This window comes from Podarcis raffonei, chromosome 10 (genome assembly GCF_027172205.1).
Source record: "Podarcis raffonei isolate rPodRaf1 chromosome 10, rPodRaf1.pri, whole genome shotgun sequence".
Taxonomy (NCBI): Eukaryota; Metazoa; Chordata; class Lepidosauria; order Squamata; family Lacertidae; genus Podarcis; species Podarcis raffonei.
The window spans coordinates 65,610,345-65,631,647 of record NC_070611.1 but is presented as its reverse complement, the minus strand read 5'-3'; the positions used below and the strand labels follow the sequence as shown (position 1 = coordinate 65,631,647).

The window sequence follows — 21,303 nt, the reverse complement described above, 5'->3', positions numbered from 1 at the left end:
ATAACCCATGAGATACACACTGGGATAAGCTGCAGAAACCTGCAGTTGAATTGCTACAGACCAGTGATTCTACAAGAATTCATAACTGACCAGAAGGGCTGCACAAAGGCCTAGACAAATGCAATCAGTAATTTTAGAATGTATTTTAATTGACTGTGTGATTTTATGTACACTGTGCTATTTTTACTTGTTGTTAGCCACTCTGAGCCCGGCTTTGGCCGGGGAGGGTGGAATATAAATAATTTTATTATTGTTATTAACCCTATATAACAAGTAAGGAACACAGAAGTTGAGAAATAACATAACAAAACTGATTTATTTTTATTTTTTTACTTTGTATTATTGAGTAATAAAGTGACACCTTTACAATCTACTGCAAATGGTTTTGATATCCAACAGCAACATGTGCTCTACCTTCTGCCTGCCCTGACCTGGTGGAAAGAATGGATATAGGTAAGATAAAATATACTCATAGAAGAGGATCTTTTCCTTCTATAGTTACTTCTGTCATTCCTCCACCAATAGCTTAATAATACTTATACAGAAACACTAAGAAATATGAGCAAAAAGTCCATGCCCTGCAGTGCAACCAAAAGTTAACTATTCTACAGTGTTATTGCTCACTAAAACCATCCATGTTAGCAACCAAATGTACATGAACATTATTTCAGTTTCAACCTTAAAATCAAAATTCAGTAAGTCTACTCAGCAAAAAACAAAAACGACCCATTGCCAGCTTAAACCCAGCCACAGAAGACATCTCATCCAGATAAAAATATTTTAAAGTGTTTTAAAGATGTATGAGTTTATATATTATTACAGCTGCATGTTAATGATATCACCAAGCAACATGCTTAAAACCCCCAGAAATTATTAAAATGGCTATTGCACTTAAAATCATGTTTTATCTTTGTAAGTCAATGGTAATTAAATAAAGTTACATTTTCTAAATTTCTAGTGCAAGAACACAATTTTTAAAAAATATCAGAATGCTCACTTAAAAGTGGGAAACAGAGCCTATGTTATGATCTATCCTAACAACTTTTACTTGAATGAAGTCCTGTTTATTTTTAAAGAAAGTGACCTGGAAACAGATGTCTTTTAAGGACTGAATTGCAGTGTGCCATTTTCTCAAACTTCCACCACACAAACAGCAACAAACCATAGCTTGCATTCTGATATGATAGTTTACCCTTTTTTAAGTTTGCTTTTCTTCTCCCGTTGCGAGTGTTGCTTACAGCTTTGGTCCTCATTGAGCAAGATCCTTTGTTTTCAGATCACCACATAGTGTAACAATGCAAGGCCAGTTCCGTTCATGCAACTTGAAAATCCGAAGCAAGAAGGATGAAGAATACATTCCTTTGCTTTGCTGCAAATGATGGTTTCAGATAAGCCAGCCAGTTTGAATTCTCATCTTTTCACATTTGAACACCAAGCCCAATGCAGTCAACTTTACAGGCTACAGATTTTCAAAACAATGGTACTGTTTGTTGAAAGCAAAGTGTCTTTCAGGAGACATGCAAGTATTCTCCACTCCAGCCTACACTCCCAGCATTCCACTCCAGAAGAAATAAGAAGATGTCAATAAACTGTTTCACACAAAGACAGATGAAGCATATCAAGGACAGCAGTGTTTGCAGCAGAGAATACCAACTGGCATTTTCCTTGGCTACAGAGTATTTTAGTTGAAATTGTTAAACATCAACACAGATCAGAATGTTCCTGTTCAAAGAGTGATGTTTGTTTGAAACAAACTTAGCAAAGAGGAACCTATGAAATTACAACCCTGCTTTCTAGCTGTGTTTTAGCTGGAAGCCTCCAGACATTCCATACTGAGCACTGCTCTACAGCGATACCCTCCTGGTTTTCATTTCTATGGATTGCAATCATTTGTCTCTCTTGAAACATGCAAAACACTAGCCTCCTTAGGTGTTAACCTAAATTACATGTCAATGCACCAAGAGGCTTCCTTATAGTACCACAGGGCCAATACTGAGAAATGAAGCAAAGAACCACTGTGTTTTTATAGACATATAAAACCACATGCACAGGAGCAGACAATAAAAATGGTCCAGACATTCAGCAACGAACAAAAGCAGGAGGCGCTGACATAACGCAGCAGCAGTGGTAGGAGCTACAATTCGCTTGCCTTCCCAAACAGAGTAGCATTGTCCTTGGTGGTTATGTAAGTGGTCCATAAAACATAGGCTGGGTGTCTGGATTCAAACTCTGGTGGTCAACCAAGTGACCATTTTTGAAGTATAATGTCAGTTATAGTAAGGTAGCAATTAAGGACAGCTCGCTAAACCAGTCAAGAACAACAATGGCAAGTCTGCTGTTTATCACATATATACTGAGTTTAAAAAAGTCACATGTCAATGATAACCAAGAAAAAGATTACTATATCAGGGTGGTTATTCTATTCATTACAATATCAACTGGTGAGCATGGTTTAAATCCAGCTGCTTTGGTTGCCCACACCAGTTCCCAGCAGGAGAACTGGAATGAGCAGCCAACACAGAATCAAACCCCACACTACCACCCATCCATCTGCCAAGATCACTCCCATCAGAGTACCAGCACCTGACTGACAGGTGTGTGTGTGTGTGTGTGTGTGTTTTTTTTTAAAAGCGGTCAGGATTGTCCCACACCACAGACAACAGACTCCCCAAGTCCTAACCTAAAATAAACTGGCTTAAAAAACAACAACACCTGAGATGTTTCAACTGTAACCCCTTGCTGACTATCCTGGGACATTTGCAGGCTAGATAACTCCACCATTGTTCATCTGATAATTCAAACTAGAATGAACAAGTGGCTTAGGAAAAGCCTGATCTTGAGAGGGAGATGCCAACTCCTGGCAATTTATTTCCATCACTGAATGCCCACTTGAATACAAAAACAATATCAGAATATAAAATTTAGTTCCCTATGCTATTATAACTGATAGCACAGACCAGCCCACATTCCTGCCAGCATACAAATGGGTTAACTTTAAATCAAACAAGAACTCACTTGGCTCCAGTGCACATTTGTCTCCTTATTTCCTGTTTCCAAGTTCGCATTTAAACATCTATGAGATCACCTCTCTCCATCTTCCCCCCTCTACATTTATATAATAAACAAGCTAGGAAGTTTGTTAACCCACCTATGTTCCTCTTTAGCTATTTTCCATGGCTTTTAAGGACACACCAAAGATCATACCAGTGACATAATCATAATAATGATGTGATTGCTCTTTATACTACACACTCAATACTCATTAATTTAAATTAAAATTACTGTTTAATTTTACAAGGAAAGAAATAAAATTGTTGGAATATGCATGGTAGTTTCTTGCCCAAAAGAATGTGCTACATTTTCTTTGAGGAAGAAATTAGATCTGAATAAGATCACTACTTTCCACACAAAGATCATGTACTCCTCCTCCAACACAGTTGCTGCTTCTTCATCACCCCAGACAGCCCCGGCTGACCCTTTTCCTCGCTTCCCCAGCAACACAACTGAAGGCCTCATTTTAGGGGTTCTGAATAGAGAGTATCACTTTGCTTACTTCCTTAACCCATCAGCTATTCCTGGCTTCTTTTATGTTGAAGGGGGAAGAGATCACAGGTAGTCATCAGAAAGAACATATTCAAAGGCCCTTGCCAGATGAGAGAGCAAACCTAAGCTGGAAGTTTTTCTCCACCACTCACAGTGCTAGAAATCAGGGTCATTCAACGAAGATGGATGTTGGAAGATTTCAGGACAGACAAAAGAAAGTATTCCCACACAGAGTACACAGTTAAACTATGGAGTTCGCTCCCACAAGAGGCAGTGACGGCCACTAACTTGGGTGTCCTTAAACAGAGTTTACACAAATTCATGGAAAGTAAGATTATCAATAGCCCTGGTGGCTGTGCGCTACCAGCAGTATTGAATAAAGTGTGCCTCTGAATACCATTTGCTAGGAAGGACAAGTTCTGCTGGGCTCAGCTTCTGCTACTGGGCTCCCCATAAGCAACTGTTTGGCCACTGTGGGATTAGGATGCTGGACTAGATGAACCTTTGATGTCATCCAGCAGAGCTCTTATTATATTATTATGGAAAGCTTTTATAGGGATCCTGTAGTATCATATGATCCACACTGACCTGTTGTCAGTCAGAGGTTTCCTTCCTGGCTAGTCTTCCTGCAGTTCCAACCTTCAGCCAGAACTGGCTATTGATACCCAGGTTGTATTACTCCCTGACCAGTCTCTGCTTCAAGAGCTGTCATATAGACTTGTAACAACAACAACAACAACAATTTCATTATTTATACCCCTCCCATCTAGCTGTGTTTCCCCAGCCACTTTGGGCAGCTTCCAGCAGAATATAAAACAATACCAAACAGTGCTAGACCTAGCATGGAGAAGGCAGTGGGAAGGACAATACATTTTATTATTATTTGTAAAGCTGTTTCATCAATGACTTATTATTATGAGTCACATGCTGGGTCCACAACTTAACCCAACTGAAAACAATGCTAAATATAAAAGTGTGTGAAGATACTGTAGGAATGTCAAAGATAATCAGGCAGGGTGGGGTAGGTGAAGGGAAGGTGAAGCTGTGTATATAAACAAGGAAAGGCGAGAGATTTAGATCTGCCTGCAGGGAAGAAACTCACTTCCATGCAGAATCAAATTTCACCAAAGCAGCAAGTTGACAGCTCTAAGATTTCCTGGGAGATTCTGCATATTGGATTGGTGCGAGAGAGATACACAGTGTCTGCAGGACAATTTAATAATGCTGTTATAGCAAAATGTCACCAAAGCAGTCGGTGCATATTGTCACTGACAATGTTGTCACTGCTGAAAAACGTTTTTGTAACTTTAGATGCTTTGAAAAGCTGATGTGAATTTAAATCCATTTTAAAATTTAGCTTCTTGCGTGCTTTAATGCTTTGCATATTTCCCCCCTAAACTTGGGGTGTTATCTTTTTGTAAACCATTTTGAGGGTTTTTACAATCAAGCAGTGTATAAATTTTATGAAAATAAATAAATAAATAGATGGCCTCCTAGCATACATGGCGGTGAGGTGGGAGAGGAAAACAGATGCAAACTTTATGGTTCTTTCATGTTCAAGTGGCATCACACTATCATGACATATGAGCAGAAAGGAACAGAATCAAGGTGTGGTACTTCATGTGCAACCCTCTTTGGATGCTGCAATTCTATAACAGCTACAGTCATTCCAGGACAGTGAGTGGCCCCCTGTGTTGGTAACCTCGGGGCTACGTTACTGTAATGTGCTCCATGTGGGTCTGCCCTTATCAAAGCTGGTTTAGAAGCTGCAGCTAGTGCAGAATGCAGCTTCTAGATTGCCTACTGCAATCATATTTTACTACTTCTGCAGGAACCAGACGGCTGCCAATTTGCTGCTCATCCAAATTTAAGTTGTTTGTGCTGACAAATAAAGCTCAGAGTGAATGCCTGCTCCAATACTGACCAGCTTATTTACCAAGATCATCCAAGGAGACTCTTTGGGTGGTGCCACTGTTATCTAAGCACAGTATGCAGCAATCCTGAGAGAGGGTCTTTTCTATGGGGGTGACTGCACAACAGAACCTCCTCCTGCATTCTGAAATAGGGTAGGTGCTGGCTGTGATGAGCCTTCAACACCTGCATAATACCTAGCAAGGAAAGGGTCTCTGAGATTCATTGCAGAGCAGAGCAGACCAGAACCCAAACCCTTTCTCATACTTCCAACAAAGCATCCCAGACCCTAGAAAGGCTTCCAGACAGAAACATGTACAGCCTTGCAGCTCCTGGCTTGTATCCATGTTAGTCTACGAAATGAGGAGTGTATTGATAAAAGTGAAGGACCACAGAGACAGAATGGAAAGTCTAAAGCAAAATCACCTAGGTGCCACAATTCTATAAGACGTTGCTGTAACAGAGGGCAGATGAGTCTGATGTGCCAAAAGCAGTCCTATATGTATATAAAAATGCAGAAAGGGAAAAAGAAATTGAGATACAGCCCTTGGAGCACACTCCAGCAACAAGGGCAAAAACAAAAACTTGGCCTAGGTGTGATACTAAATTCGTCACTGCCTCTGGACCAGTTCAGCTTGTGTGACAACCCCTTAACCAGCTTATCCCACAATGGAGATTATGTCATCCTTCACTGTGTTTCACTCCCACCTCTCCTCCCAAATGGGCGTAGTCTGAATTCACCCACATTACAAGTTCATTCTTTTCTGCCAAGCGTACAAATAAATGAATGGCTCTTTATGAAGTAACCGAGTATCGTTTCCTCATTTTGCTTTACACATTGGGAAACAAGCTCCAATCAATTGCTATAAAATTCCAGCCAAACTGCTCTCCCCAAAACACACACAATTTGTGGGGCAAGGCCTGCCTTGTGCTTTTATTTTTGTACAGGTATTTAAGTCTTAGTGATTGTTTCTCTCTCTGCATGAGAGACTCACAAGCTCTGCAATATCATGGAACCCTTTCTTCAGAGGACACTATTTACATTATATTAAGTTTAGAAGGAAAGATCTGTCTTCCAAGGGTTTTCACTTCTCATAATCATGAGTGGAAATCTGCTAGAATGGGGCTTTGAAATCCTATGCTCCCCGCACATCATGCTGCAGCCAATCAAGAAGCAAGTTTTTAGTGTTAGGGGTTCCTATTGGAAACCAAGGCAGAACTTCCCTTTGTACAGTATCTTCTATTCACGCTAGAGGCTCTTTGGAGTCAACCAATTGGCACCATTTTGAGTTCTGAATTTTACGGCTCATTATGGGTTTTGAAAAACATTTAGATGGCTTGTTTTTATTCAGATGGTGCTAGTTAACTTGGCTCTAATTTGGATAAAGGTGGGATCATTTTTTATCTGAGAATTGTGGACACTTCCAGCAAGACAAATTTTCAAACGGAGAAGAGGATATGAGATTCACCTGTAAATGGCAAGGACAAAGCCACATCAGCTCAAGACAGTTGGGTCACAAACAGGATGCACAAGGGGTAGCTAGCAAGACTTCAGCCTGCACAGCACAACTTTAGGTAAGGATTGAGAAGGAACTGCAAAACATACAGCCAAGAAAGTTTCCATGTATCAATAGACTAAAGGGAGTCAGGCAATATACCAGTGTCCTCATAAAGCAAAGATGGCTAACCAGTGGCCCTCCAGGTGCTGTTGCATTACAGAGCTTTCCAGGGTTCAAGCTGCTCACTAGCCTGAACAATTAGAAGACTTGTTCAATGTTATCACTTTGGATGACCAACTAAGGGTAGGAGCTAAGGAATAGGAAAGCAGGAGTTAAGAGGAAGCCTCCAAGTCCTTGTCTCCTTGATGTTTGTTGTTGACCCAGCTATAGCAAACTGAACTACTCAGAGATACATTAATAGTACACATTGCATTTTCAGAGTGCCACCCATTTAGCACACAATGCCTGCTGAATTTGGTGCCAAGGTTGCTATACTTACATGCAACAATAATATTCCATTACAAACAAACGGGGGAAATTCAACCTATTCAATTTTATGTCTATTCCAGGAGCTGTCACCTGCAAGTTGCTTAGCAATATTTTGTTAGCAATGGAGCTGTGAACATTTTACTAGACCTAAGCTGTGCCACACTATTACTTAATGGCTCTCCCTATAAAAGCAGCTCCTATACTTTTGAAAGAAATGCAGCACCCTGAAGACATCTTGCGGAGTCACCTGTACAGCATATCCTGAAAATTAATTGAAAGTAATAAAGACGGCAGACAGTCAGGAGTTAAGGACTTTAAATTTGCACAGCCAAGATCGTGCTGGGAATGTAAAAAACTTTCATTTATATGTATAAGCAAAATCAATAGGTGTGGGTTTTGGTCACAATGCTGACCACAACACTAATGTTTTGTTGTTGAGTTCCTATGATTTTCAGTTCCTATGATGAACACTGAAATAATATTTTTGAGGATTTTGTAGAATACCTCAAAATGTGAGAGGTATGGTGGTGGTTTAAGTGGTTTTAATGGCCAGAAAGTCTTTTCACTTGCAGCACCTTATCTCCTGTCTCACCACCTCCCTTTCAACAATTCTAAAAAGTTACACAATATAGTAGTCAACTAAATTTGACACAAATTTGAGTTTTGTGATCACTGGCTCATGGGCTTCTTCCTCTCAGCAGGTAAAAGATAACCATGGTTCAGTGTTAAACCAGTGTAAGAGTTACCACAAACTATAGTTAGCCTTTGATGTGGAGACAAACCAGTTTTTAATCCTGAGTTCAATCTCTAAATTAAAAGCAAACCACTGTTAGCGCCAAGGATTCAGATGAAACATTGAACCATCGTTAACACTAGGAAAGGGAGAAGGGAATTTGTGAAAGCAAGGAGAGAATAATAGAAGCCCACAGCATGCACCTTTTTATAATATGTACCGGTAAGTAAGCCACAACAAATGTCCTTGTTACAAACATGGGCTCTAAGTAGATTCAGTTTTCAGGATTGAACCTTTACAGCCAGAGTTCAAGTTTCCATTTTACTGCCCACATCCAATAAAGTTGAGCATTCCTTAACATGAGTGCACAGTCCAATGTTTACTTTATTCATTCTTGTATATCAGCACTCACCAACAGCAGTGCTGGCTGAGGATCAAGGGAACAGTAGTTGAAAACATCTGGAGGACAACAGGTGGATAAAGGCTGTCATATATGAATAGTTTTCTCACTGCTGTGTCTTGCCTCTAGCTCATTTCTTCGGAATGTACTACATTTCTTCGGAATGTAGTACTGTATAATTGTGAATATGGGAAGCACCTAATCAAAGCAAGGTTCAAATGGAAACAGGAGTGTGGTCTAAGGGGTTGAACAAAGACATCTACAAATGCTTTAAGAAGGGGATAAAAAGGCTTGCTGCTCAAGAAGGAAACAAGGAACTGCCAACACCAAGCCATCTGGAAAGCAAACTCAGCTAAGCCAAGATAGCATACCAGAGCAATGATCTTGGCCTGCAAGTCGGCTGTAGTGTTTGAAAGATGCCCAATTCATATCTTGGAGAAGGATCAGGTTTCTGTGTTTCTCTGCTAACTTGGCAGTGTTTTTCTAAAAGGCTTCCTTACAGTGCTTTGTCCAAGGACTTACACATTGGGAAAGTGCGTCCCCCACCCCCCAAATGTTGTGGCAACCAAAGTTATGAATCCTTTAGAAGTGGGACTTTAGCTCTCCTAAAGTGGCAAAGTAAAGAGCCCAAGCATCAGTTTAAAAAAAAAAATCACAGAGGAGGTGATGGCAAAGACTTTCCTTTTCCTGAGATCCAGGAGATCTGCTGCCAGTCAGAATAGAGAATGCTGGGCTAAATGGACAACTGTTCTGATTTGGTGTAAGGTAGTTTCTCATGTTCACGGAGAAAATTTGGCAGTGGTGGGGGATGGCAAGGAGCCAAGAACTTTATGAGACCTCAAGGCTTTGAATGTTAAATATACCTAAGAGGAATCATAAAGGAGAATATCCAGCATATAGATTTCTCTGAGAAATGAAAAAGTGGCTCGCTGTATATAGATAAATCAATATTGGATTTTAATTCAGCCAATTTCAGATGAAATGTGGAGATACATTTGAGAGGAAGGGAGATCGAACCTTTCATTGCACGTTCATTTTAAAGGAAAAACAACTTTACATGCAGCATTCTGATTATTGTAATATAGTGCGCCTTGAGATATTTCAAGTAAGCATTTTAAATGTTTCAAATGGTACAGAATTTTACACTATAGGAGCAGACAACAGGCTTAAGTGGGTGGCGGAGGACACGGGTGGGTTAAACCACAGAGCCTAGGACTTGCCGATCAGAAGGTCGGCGGTTCGAATCCCCGTGACGGGGTGAGCTCCCGTTGCTCGGTCCCAGCTCCTGCCAACCTAGCACTTCGAAAGCACATCAAAGTGCAAGTAGATAAATAGGGACTGCTCCGGCGGGAAGGTAAACAGCGTTTCCGTGCGCTGCTCTGGTTTGCCAGAAGCAGCTTGGTCATGCTGGCCACATGACCCGGAAGCTGTCTGCGGACAAATGCCGGCTCCCTCGGCCAATAAAGCGAGATGAGCGCCGCAACCCCAGAGTCGGTCACGACTGGACCTAATGGTCAGGTGTCCTTACCAACAGTGGATTCAATCCAACAGAGCCCTGAGACTTCCATTTATGCAAGGGAGGAGCTGCCAGTTCCCATTCATTCTCCCACCCCCATCAGCTGTAGTTTCCCAAATTGCATCCCACACTGGTCTGCTGCAGAGGTTGCTAACCTGTTGTCTACCAGATGTTGCTGGACTCAAACTTCCATCAGCCCCAGTCAGCATGGTCAACTGTCACGAATGATGGGAGTTGCAGTACAGCAAAAATTAGTTAGCCACACATTCCCCATTCCTGTTTTACAGGGTCTCCAAGTGGCTTGAGTAGTAGCAACTGCAACAGCAGGAAAGAGGAAGCCATGAGTGGAACACTGCACAAAATCTTTGGGATACAAACCTACAGAACTAATTTATCCCAAACTATAAATCCATAGCAGTATCTCAATACATTTCAACTTCAAGCTTTGTCTAGGTTCCAGATCCTCTGCACTCTGTCAAAGGTCAAACAAAGTGTAGAGCACTATTAAAAACAGAAGAGGTTATAATAGGAACACTAGAAAGAAGCACCCGGTCTACTTGTGAGGAAGACTGTCTTACTATCATATTTATGCACTTGCCCTGAAGCTGTGCATTCTAATATAAAATTATGAATAAAACAAGTGCAGGCTTGTGTGCCGATACTCATGATCTAAGACTGGAGCACATTTAAACAGGTTCGTCTCTTTCTGGGAAGTGCACCATGAAAAAGAAACTATCAGGAATTGTGAAACATCACTGCGAGGGATGGGAGGAGAGATGACGATGAGAACAACAACAATGAACTTAAATTCCTTCCTTTACTGGGATAATTTCTGGATGTTCTTCCAATAAGAGCAAACTCTTTTGAAACTTCTGTTGAACTTATTACTCTTTTAGTTAGAAAATCTGTTTTCAGCGAATTGAACTAACAGAAGTCATGAAATATAATGAAGAGCAAGAAGATAATAGGATGTTAATATAAAACACACACATTTTCCAAACTTAAATCTTCAAAACATTCTAGGGGAAAGGTCTGTTTTTAACCAATGGCCATTATAACAAGTCATTTAAAAATTCAGGGAAGAGTAGTCAAGTAATACAAACCAAGTGTTGCCATTAATTGAAGATGGCTATCCTCTGTCCTTCCACACATAAGAAAGCTTGAATTTTATTTTTTACTTTGGTGCCATTGTCAAGATTATACTCTTACTTTGTATTATATACTTTCCACACACTGATTTTCAAGTCCAAATGCAGGCCATCCAGCACAAGGAGGAAAGCTCCGTGAGAGGACTGTATCATACGTTTCCCCTTTAATACTCAAAATTGTTCTTAACATCAGAAAACTGCACTTTCAGTGCAGAGTTGCCTGTGTAAAAAGCCACTGCCTCCAGGAAAGATGAATGGCAACAGGAAAGGTACCCTGGGCTGTACATACAGTATTGCCACGAGAGAGTGCAGGAATATTCCAAAGCAGAATTTACTTCTGTGAAGGAATAGCTAGCTTCTCAACATTTGGGATACTGAATGAATAAATAAATAAATAAATAAATGCACAAGCTTGCTTCTTTTTCATATTGCTATGTACCATTTAATTAATTAGTACAGAGATAGATGAGCAGACATTCCTTGCAATATTGCCCTTTTCTGGCTAGGGTAAACCTAGCCCTGGTTTGTTGGATTTCTGAGAAAGGCAGGGCGGTGACACACTCAACTTATGAAAAGGGACCTTTGTTCCTCTCGATTCTGCAGAATGGACCTTCTGTAGCTGAAGAGGAAAACATCTTCCACTCTGAATTCCAAGTTTTATTTCTGTTGCAGACTGAACAGTCAAACAGTAAGGACCACTGTCTAGCAAACTGGGCACTTACCATTTCCAGGAACTGGAGCAACAGGCCACCTACAAGTCAGATGGAAATACGTTTTTGCAGAATCAAAACAAGCCGATAGGACCACGTCAGAAATTTTCCAGAATGCTAAGCTACATATCTTACCCATTAAGAAAATCCACATATAATTTTCATATTCATGATGCGTGTCAAAATGAACAAACAGGTAATACTTTGAAGACACTTCTTTATGCAGCAGAGACAGTGAATAGTCAAACCCTGGAGGCAAGGGTTGCCACCAACCTGGACAGTTTTAAAAGGAATGAAGAGTGCTCTTGCGTCCCTATTGCAGACTTCCCATAAACAACTGACTGGTCACTGTAATGGCAGGATGTTGGGCTAGATTGGCCACTGACTTGATCCAACAGGCTCTTCTTTTATGTTTTGCTCCACAGAAACATACAGCCCTTTTGAATATGCTGTCCGATAGGAAGCCGTTATAGAGGAAATACAAGCAGTATTATGCACATTTTTGACGCAATCCCTCACCTCCAAACCATGGATGATATATAAGCTAGTTGTACTCAGAGTAGACCCATTAAATTAAAGGACCCAAGTGAGTCATGCCCATTAATTTCAATGGGCTGTCTAACATTGGGTGCAATCCCACAATGCTGTGCAATAGAGAGCCATTCCGAAAGAGGCTCTGTGCGTCACCAGCTCCTTTGTGAAGACTCCTGTAATGGCCTACTAGCTGGTTCTTTATGCTTTGGTACAAACACCCACATTTTGGCCTGTCACAACAGGCGTGTTGCAACTTAAGAACATGAGAATCAACTCGCTGGTGAGCATGAAGAGCAAGGAGGTCAGTGGGGATGTTCTTGAGAGTTGCAAGGCAATTGCAGTCTCCTCCCCAAAGGTGCAAGAAAGGTTGGGGGTTGTTTGGCTGCTACGTGGCTCACCTGTGCAGCAGGCAAGCCAAAACATTTTCAGTCTTCCTTTCCTGCTAGAAAGGGACGCAGGGAACTGTTTTAGCCATGCAGCAGAATTTGTTTACAGCAATTCCAGACTGCGCCATAAACAAAGCATTCTCGGGGTATCTTGCAGCATAAAAACTGCAATGTGTGTGTACAGTCTAAAAACACAGAAAGCCCAGAAGGGGGAAGAAGAAGGGCCTGGACACCACCATTTTGGGCTTTGATAACAAAACCAACCCAAAGTTGGTTGCATTTCCTCACCCCCGCAGGCAAAATGCAGTTGCATCTTTAACTCCTGAAGTAGCATGGTAAAGAGAAGCAGAAGCTCCCACCACCCCACCCAAAAAAATATTTTCTAAAGCTAGGCCAGACAGCCCCCCTTTTTTTAAACCTAGGATTTACTATTCTTGTGCCTAAAGAACTTACTTCAGTCTTTGCACCCTTTTGATACATGAACTTAGGAACATAAGAATCAAAAGCCATACTGAAAATTTGGCTCTTTCTTATTCATTGGTTTTGTATTTTCAATCCAACGTCCAAGCTTGATGGCTAGAAACCTATTTCTCCTACAAAGAAGCTAGGCTTTTCAGTATTCTAGGTAAAAGAATATGGACGACACAGTTGTCTTTAAGAAACATGTGTCTTGGAACAATGAGCTCCGACGAACAGCTACAAATCATGATGTAAACTGGGGTCATGGCACATTTTGTATTTCACTTTGAATAACTCTTAATAGCCAAGAAGGCATAAGCCTGGCCCAATGTGAGACAAATGTATATAAATAGCTGTGTCTTACAAAGTACATATCATAAACACTGTCAACATGTTGGACACGCTAGTACAACCTGTAAATTTAATGAGGAAGCTTGCAGGTTTAATGGCCAAAGCTTGAGGCTAACATTCATATTTAAACATAGTAAATCCCATACTCATGGGTGTTTAACAGTGCTCTACGAGTTATAAGAAAAATAAACTACTTTAAAAAATAGGTCACCTCTTCAAAACTTTGAATTCTTTTTTAACATGGCACATTTGTTTGTAAAGGCAATAAATGCTTCAAGGGGGTTGTACCTGTCTATTAAAAGAAGTCAGTATTGCAAAATTAACTGTACATGACAACACATATTGGCCAAATGCACAAAAATCACGCATGCTTCCATTAAAAAAAAACACAACCACAAGTACACAGCTGAGGCAAGCTTTAAAAAACTTTTTTCCTTCTGTGCCAAGAATATCCGACAAAGCTCAACTCTCCCAACAGTAAAAATGCCCTGGAGAAGTATGCTTGACTGTCAGTTGTTATGTCCAAAGTATACTACAGATGTTAACGTCTGTTGTGCTGTCTAGAATCTGTCAGTTTGCTGCTCAAAAAAAGAGAATCTATAAACAAGACTCTTGGAGCTACGTGTTATATAACAAGGCAGAGAGACAGGCTTTCCCAGATATAAAGGGGGAAAGTAGTAAGTGGGAAATGGGATTCTCTGCATGTGCTTCCTCAACAAGTTTGTAGTAGTTTCTTTCTCTGCCAGGTTCCAAAAACAGAGGTAAACATGGCTGAGAAAAAGTGTAGGGGGATTATTTCCATGAGATAACTGCTGTGCATGAAGCGTTAAGCAATGTAGCCTCTTGAGGATGATTCTCCTCTATGGACACTTTCGCTCTCCCATATTCCTTCAGCAAACTTGGGTTTGGAAACCAAGAGGTTACATCCAATGCTCCATGAGTCGAACACTGCCCAGGCAATGGAAGTTCCCTTCTTCCACTCCTCCTGCATGCCCCCCAAAATTTGCTGGCATGTGTGTGTTCTATTCAGCAGTTGGAAGTCTCTTCCGCTAGAAGAACAGGAATGTTTATGCATGAAGATCGGCTTAATACTGAACCCATGTGATTAGCTTTGATTAAATATGACTGCAGGAAATGACCTAAAAGCAGAGACTCTACCATTCATGTAGGCTCCATCACAACATGGATGTACCAGCATCTTGATCCCTCTTCTTTATGAAAAAGATATTTAAGATAGGTTTTCCTTCTGGTTTCTATCCAAAGATCAGCAGAAACTTGGGTTTTCAGGCTGCAAATACAACAGGCTAACCCATGAATGGCCAAGCTGCAGGCTGGGTGGAACATGGGGAACTGCCTTATACATGCCCTCTCTACTTTTCCTCCTATATGAATTTTTTTCTTCCCTTTGCAACATTGACTATAGAACTATGGACTAAGGAAAACACTGTCCCCAATTAAAAATTTAAGGCAGAATTTAAAGGAGCTTAGAGGAAAACACAAAATCTGTTCATTGGATGACCAACACCTGATGCTATGGATTCCCCACATTAGAAGAACAATCTCTGCCCTCTATCTTCTAAACTGGGCACCATGTTTAATATTTGAGTATTATGTACACTAGATTTGCCCTCTTGACTTCTGTGACTTCCTCAAAAACTGTGGGCCCAGCCAGCTCAGTTCCTTGGGGTTTCATATCAGCAAAATTTACAGCCTATGCTACCCATCCGTACAACAGCAATGACAGTCTTGTCAAGCAAACAAATTAAATGAGTTGCTCTCTCTGCTCGGGAGAAATCAACTGTCTGACCATGAGGGTTGTGCTGACAACCTCCCTTCATCTCTCACTTTTACAATCAACTGTCTGCAAGACAAAATTTAAACACATCCACCACAATGGGTGGAGGGAAAGAGAGAGAAGGATGCATTTGTTCACTTGCAGTTGAATCCTGCTCATATACACACATGAAGACAAGTGTTGTCATCCCTCACCCACATAAGCTTGATGTGTGGGTAACGCTTCTACTTGCTGCTAGATGGCGTTAAATGAAGACAGAATTGGACTTTAAATGCCAAATATCTTTTCTTGTCAGGCAGCGTAACTTAAGTACAACGATCTCTAAATTTCTTTTTGAAACAACAGCAGAGCTTGCAATATCCAAACTCCTTTTGCTAAGGCAACGAAACCCGCAATCAAGTAACATGTTAGTTCAAGCCAACGTGTAAAGTTCAGCCCTTCACCTCATTTCTTGGTCAGTTCCTCACTGCCCCTTTAGGATTGTTAACACACAGCGCTGCAATGAAGGCAGAAGCAACAACTGGCAATATTCACCTAGAACTAGACAATCCTATGATGCACATACAAGCTCCCAAATTCCCCGCCTGCTTGCTTCCATGGCAAAAGTCCATAGTCCTCCTAGCATTACTTTAGTCCGAAGTGTACGGAAAGCATCTAGGCAACGCTGCACCAACACTTTAGCCGTCACTGTCCACGATGTTTAGAGTCAACATGAACACATTACGTTTCTGACTCTCTAATAATATTGATTACTCAGAGCAATATATTTGCTCTAGGGCTGAATAATTGGAATAACTGAAAGTAAGACCGCTTCCAAAACCAATTCCATGAGGACAGAAAACCTGCAAGCTCCATCCATGCATTTCCAAAACTTTAATAGCAGCTTTGCAAATTCAATAAATGCAAAAGCACTTGCTGGTGAGCTCCTTTATTGTGCCACTATGTGTCAAGAAGGTGGAACAAAGAGGTCAATAAAGCAGATGAAGCATAATTGGATTAGGTTATTTCATCCTTGCCAAGGGAAACCCATCACAAGGTTGCTCTTCCTTTTAGAGAGCATGGAATGTTTCCAGTCATCCAACCATTGGAATATTAATATCAAAGCACTCTATTCACAAATGCACTGTAATACGTATAGACCTAAGCTATAGGGTGCTTACAAATTAACATCACACATTGTCAAGCTGTGGAGGAGATATTTTGTTCAGAGCAATTAGAGAAATTATTACATGGCCCTACCTATGCACTTTTCGAGACCATCACACAATAAAGTTACCCCCGAGGATGTGGACAGGCTGCTTGGACGCGTGAAACCAGCCACCTGTCTCCTTGATCCTTGCCCATCCTGGCTAATAAAAGCAAGCCGGGAAGGGCTGGGCGATGGGCTCTGCGGGGTGGTGAATGCTTCCCTCTGTGAGGGAACATTCCCAGATTCGCTGAAAGAGGCGGTCATTAAACCGCTTCTTAAAAAACCATCTTTAGACCCGGCCAGTATGGCCAACTATCGCCCAGTCTCAAATCTTCCATTCTTGGGCAAGGTGATTGAGCGTGTGGTTGCTGAACAACTCCAGGCACGCCTGGAGGATGTGGACCATTTGGATCCCTTCCAATCGGGGTTGAGGCCTCATCATGGGGCTGAAACTGCCTTGGTCGCACTGGTTGATGATCTCCGGCGAGCTAGGGACAAAGGTGAGAGTTGTTTCCTAGTTCTGCTGGATCTCTCAGCGGCCTTTGATACAATCGACCATAACATCCTTCTGGACCGTCTAGAGGGGTTGGGAGCTGGGGGCACTGTTATACAGTGGTTTCGCTCCTTCCTCCTGGGCCGTGTTCAGAAAGTGGTGGTGGGGGATGAGTGTTCAGACTCTTGGGCCCTCACTTGTGGGGTGCCTGAGGGTTCCGTTCTCTCCCCCATGCTTTTTAACATCTATATGAAGCCGCTGGGAGAGATCATCAGGGGGTTTGGACTGGGTGTCCATCAATATGCAGATGATACCCAAGCTCTACCTCTCTTTCAAATCAGAACCAGTGAAGGCGGTGAAGGTCCTGTGTGAGTGCCTGGAGGCGGTTGGAGGATGGATGGCGGCTAATGGATTGAAGTTGAATCCTGACAAGACAGAAGTACTGTTTTTGGGGGACAGGGGGCGGGCTGGTGTGGAGGACTCCCTGGTCCTGAATAGGGTAACTGTGCCCCTGAAGGACCTGGTACGTAGCCTGGGAGTCATTTTGGACTCACAGCTGTCCATGGAGGCGCAGGTCAATTCTGTATCCAGGGCAGCTGTCTACCAACTCCACCTGGTACGCAGGCTGAGACCCTACCTGCCCACAGACTGTCTCGCCAGAGTGGTGCATGCTCTAGTTATCTCCCGCTTAGACTACTGCAATGCGCTCTACGTGGGGCTACCTTTGAAGGTGACTCGGAAACTACAGCTAATCCAGAATGCGGCAGCTAGACTGGTGACTGGGGGCAGCCGCCGAGACCACATAACACCGGTCTTGAAAGACCTACATTGGCTCCCAGTACGTTTCCAAGCACAATTCAAAGTGCTGGTGTTGACCTTTAAAGCCCTAAACGGCCTCGGCCCAGTATACCTGAAGGAGCGTCTCCGCCCCCATCGTTCTGCCCGGACGCTGAGGTCCAGCGCCGAGGGCCTTCTGGCGGTTCCCTCATTGCGAGAAGCAAAGCTACAGGGAACCAGGCAGAGGGCCTTTTCGGTAGTGGCGCCCGCCCTGTGGAACGCCCTCCCATCAGATGTCAAAATGATAAACAACTACCTGACATTCAGAAGACATCTTAAGGCAGCCCTGTTCAGGGAAGTTTTTAATGTATGATATTTTAGTGTTTTTTGGTTTCTATGGAAGCCGCCCAGAGTGGCTGGGGAAACCCAGCCAGATGGGCAGGGTACAAATAATAATTATTATTATTATTATTATTATTATTATTATTATTATTATTAAGTGTCTGGCAAGGGTTTGTGGCTGACATATTAAATCCGATTCATTGATGGAACACACATCAAATTTCAAAGTTACTTTGATTCTGCTGTGCAATTTGATAAGGGGAGTGAAAAGATATTTAAAATGACCTTTCCTTTTAATAATGAGCCAGTGTTTGTTTTATTGAATTGCAAATTCTCACACGCTTCTCTCTCAAAAAGGCACCCATATTAAAGTTCTGAAAATATAAAATTTTATTTGGCAAAAAAATTATTTAATCAATAAACATCTCTGGAAATGTTAGATCTAGTGAAGATTGAGCAGGGAGGAGCAGAGAAACAAGATAGGAAGGGTTTAATAAATAGTAGAGCCATTTGTGAACTCATTTCATTATATATATTTTTCACCACATTTCAGAGCCATGCCTGCATTGCAGCTTGACCCAGTATACCAGATATAGGCCAGGGGCTACTCACTTTCAGTAGAGCACTAAATGACTCTGTTTCTTTGTTGCTTCCATCTCACATTATTACGCTGACTCAGGCTTGAAAAGAAAAGCACTATTCCCAACACAACCCAGCTCTTTCCCAACTCTAGGATGTGTCAGTGTACTTATCTGAGGACCCTGACCCAATGGCTCGAGCATACAAACAAAATTGGTGCGGCTGACCACGTCCACCCTGAAATGCAACAGTACCGGAACATAAACAGCAAAGCACGGACATACACTTCGAGAAAACTGTCTGGGGGAAACATCCAGGCCTCACAAGCTAGCCTTGATAGTAAAGACCAGGGTGGGGAGAAACAAGTGACTATTTGTGGGGAGATGAAAATAAACTGCTCTTTTTCCACTTTGCTCCTTCAAAATCCCAGCGCAAAGAGCACACACAAACAACCTAAACCAGAAGGTTCATACATTCAAGGACTAGCTTTCTTTCTTTTTTAAGGCAAACCAAAGAGATTAAATAGATTGTGAATATATCCATCCATCAACACAGAGTTCAGTGAAGAAATCCTAAGGCCCACAGAGAGTATCACGAGCCTGCTAGTCACGTAGACTATCAGCAAAATAGAACACCAAGTTCCTTCAGAGCCAAATACCATTAAAACATCTCATTTTCAAGTGTATTCACAGTAATGTTGCCCCCCAGCCAGAAATAACAGCTGTAGTACAGCAGAACTTAATTGTATCCTAACTGTTGGTTGTAAATATGTTGCAATGTGTTTTATTATTGTTTTTAACTAGTTTGCTTTTATTATTCTGTATTTTATGATTAATGTTTATAACGCTGTAACCCACCTTGAATCCCAACTTGGGAGAAAGACAGGGTATAAATGAATGAAATGAAAATGAAAATGAAAATGAATGGATGAATGAATGAATGAATAAGAACACCACTTCTGTTCTGTCTACATTCCCCTTTTTAGTTCTGAATCCACTTTTTAAATTCCCAGAGCAGCTGCCAATACACAACAGGAACCACAAAGACAGGCAGCAGCATATACCAAGAGTTACAAGTAGATCTACAAGCACATTACCTATTAAAACCCTTAGAAGCTGCCACCCCCAAAGAGACCATCCCAGCTGCTGCCAAAAACCCATAATCTTGGCACCAGGCAAACAGATCAGGAAGGAAAGTTTCAAATCTGAGGGGCTACTACAGTGAAGGCTTTGTCTCACTTGAGATGGCAAGGACACCCTTAGAAAACTCCAACAACAAGCTCCAACATCCAAGCAGATTTATCTGGAAGCATGTACTTTAAATACAGTGATACCTCAGCTTAAGAATTTAATTCGTTCTGGAGGTCCATTCTTAACCTGAAACTGTTCTTAACCTGAGGTACCATTTTAGATAATAGGGCCTCCCACTGTTGTCACACCGCCGCAGCATGATTTCTGTTCTCATTCTGAAGCAAAGTTCTTAACCATAGATACTATTTCTGGGTTAGCAGAGTCTGTAACCTGAAGCGTCTGTAACCCAAGGTACCACTGTACCCTAGATTTAGGGTTTTAAAAAGCCCTTTCTCCCTTACATGTTTGAGTTATCCACCATGTTTTGATATTTTCGTTTTGTTGCTCTTTCCTGATTATATTGTTTGTCTTGATAGTTGCCTCTGATGGAAATTTGCTGGGGGGCATTTCAAAGGAAAGGAAAGGAAAGCAGCATTTTGAATCATGCTAGGAAATGAATTCGCTAACCTGTGGAATTCTTTACCGAGTGCTGAGATGTGCTGATGTTTAAATGTCTCAGCAGCCTTGCAGCTGTGTTATGAAATATCTGAGCTTCTGAACAGTCACGAAAAGTGTGCCCCTGAAGAGCATATCAACTATTCCGTATCTCCCTTCCTTTCTTAGTCTTCTTTAACATTTCAGGCTATGAACAGCAACATAGTCATGAATACACAGGAATGCACACCAATATACTTTGCTGCGGCCTACTGACCACTTGTCAAGGTGACCCGAGACAGTAAAGTTCACCACCTCTTTACGTTACAGTACTACAGAAAATGTCAGCTAGTGTTTAAATATATATTGCAAGTTGCCTATAGTTTCTTTAGCACTTGTTATACAAGTGCATTGAAATCTTCATTCCACAAACCCAATCGCTATCTCAGTAAAGTGGATTAGCATCTCCAGTTTAGAGATGGTGTACAAATCCTGAGTTAGTAACTAGCCTGAAGTCACTCAATGCCTTAATGCGTCCAAAGAGATATAAACCCTTGGTTCCTTTTTCCGAATACACCATTCTGTCCAATGCGCTATGGTTGATCCAACCTATAGTGTTCTGACTTGGTCTCCTAATTGACATTCGCTGCTTTAACAGTTGAAAAAAGCAGTTGATATAGGAAGGACAGATTGTGAAGCTGAGGCTCCAATACTTTGGCCACCTC

General features: G+C 41.6%; 1 protein-coding gene across 8 annotated transcripts in view; it reads right to left on the bottom strand.

Annotated features, from left to right (window-relative positions):
- The window catches only part of USP6NL (USP6 N-terminal like), a 132,196-nt gene that overhangs the window by 75,444 nt on the left and 35,449 nt on the right, over positions 1 to 21,303 (bottom strand). Inside the window, exon 1 of one of the 8 annotated variants that reach the window (XM_053404564.1) lies at positions 1,193 to 1,517. The exons of the other annotated variants lie outside the window; for them this stretch is intronic. Within the exon in view, the coding sequence (XP_053260539.1) occupies positions 1,193 to 1,253 (61 nt within the window). The 5' untranslated portion in view covers positions 1,254 to 1,517. Of the gene's footprint in view, positions 1 to 1,192; positions 1,518 to 21,303 lie in introns of those variants that run through there. 8 annotated transcript variants of the gene reach the window in all.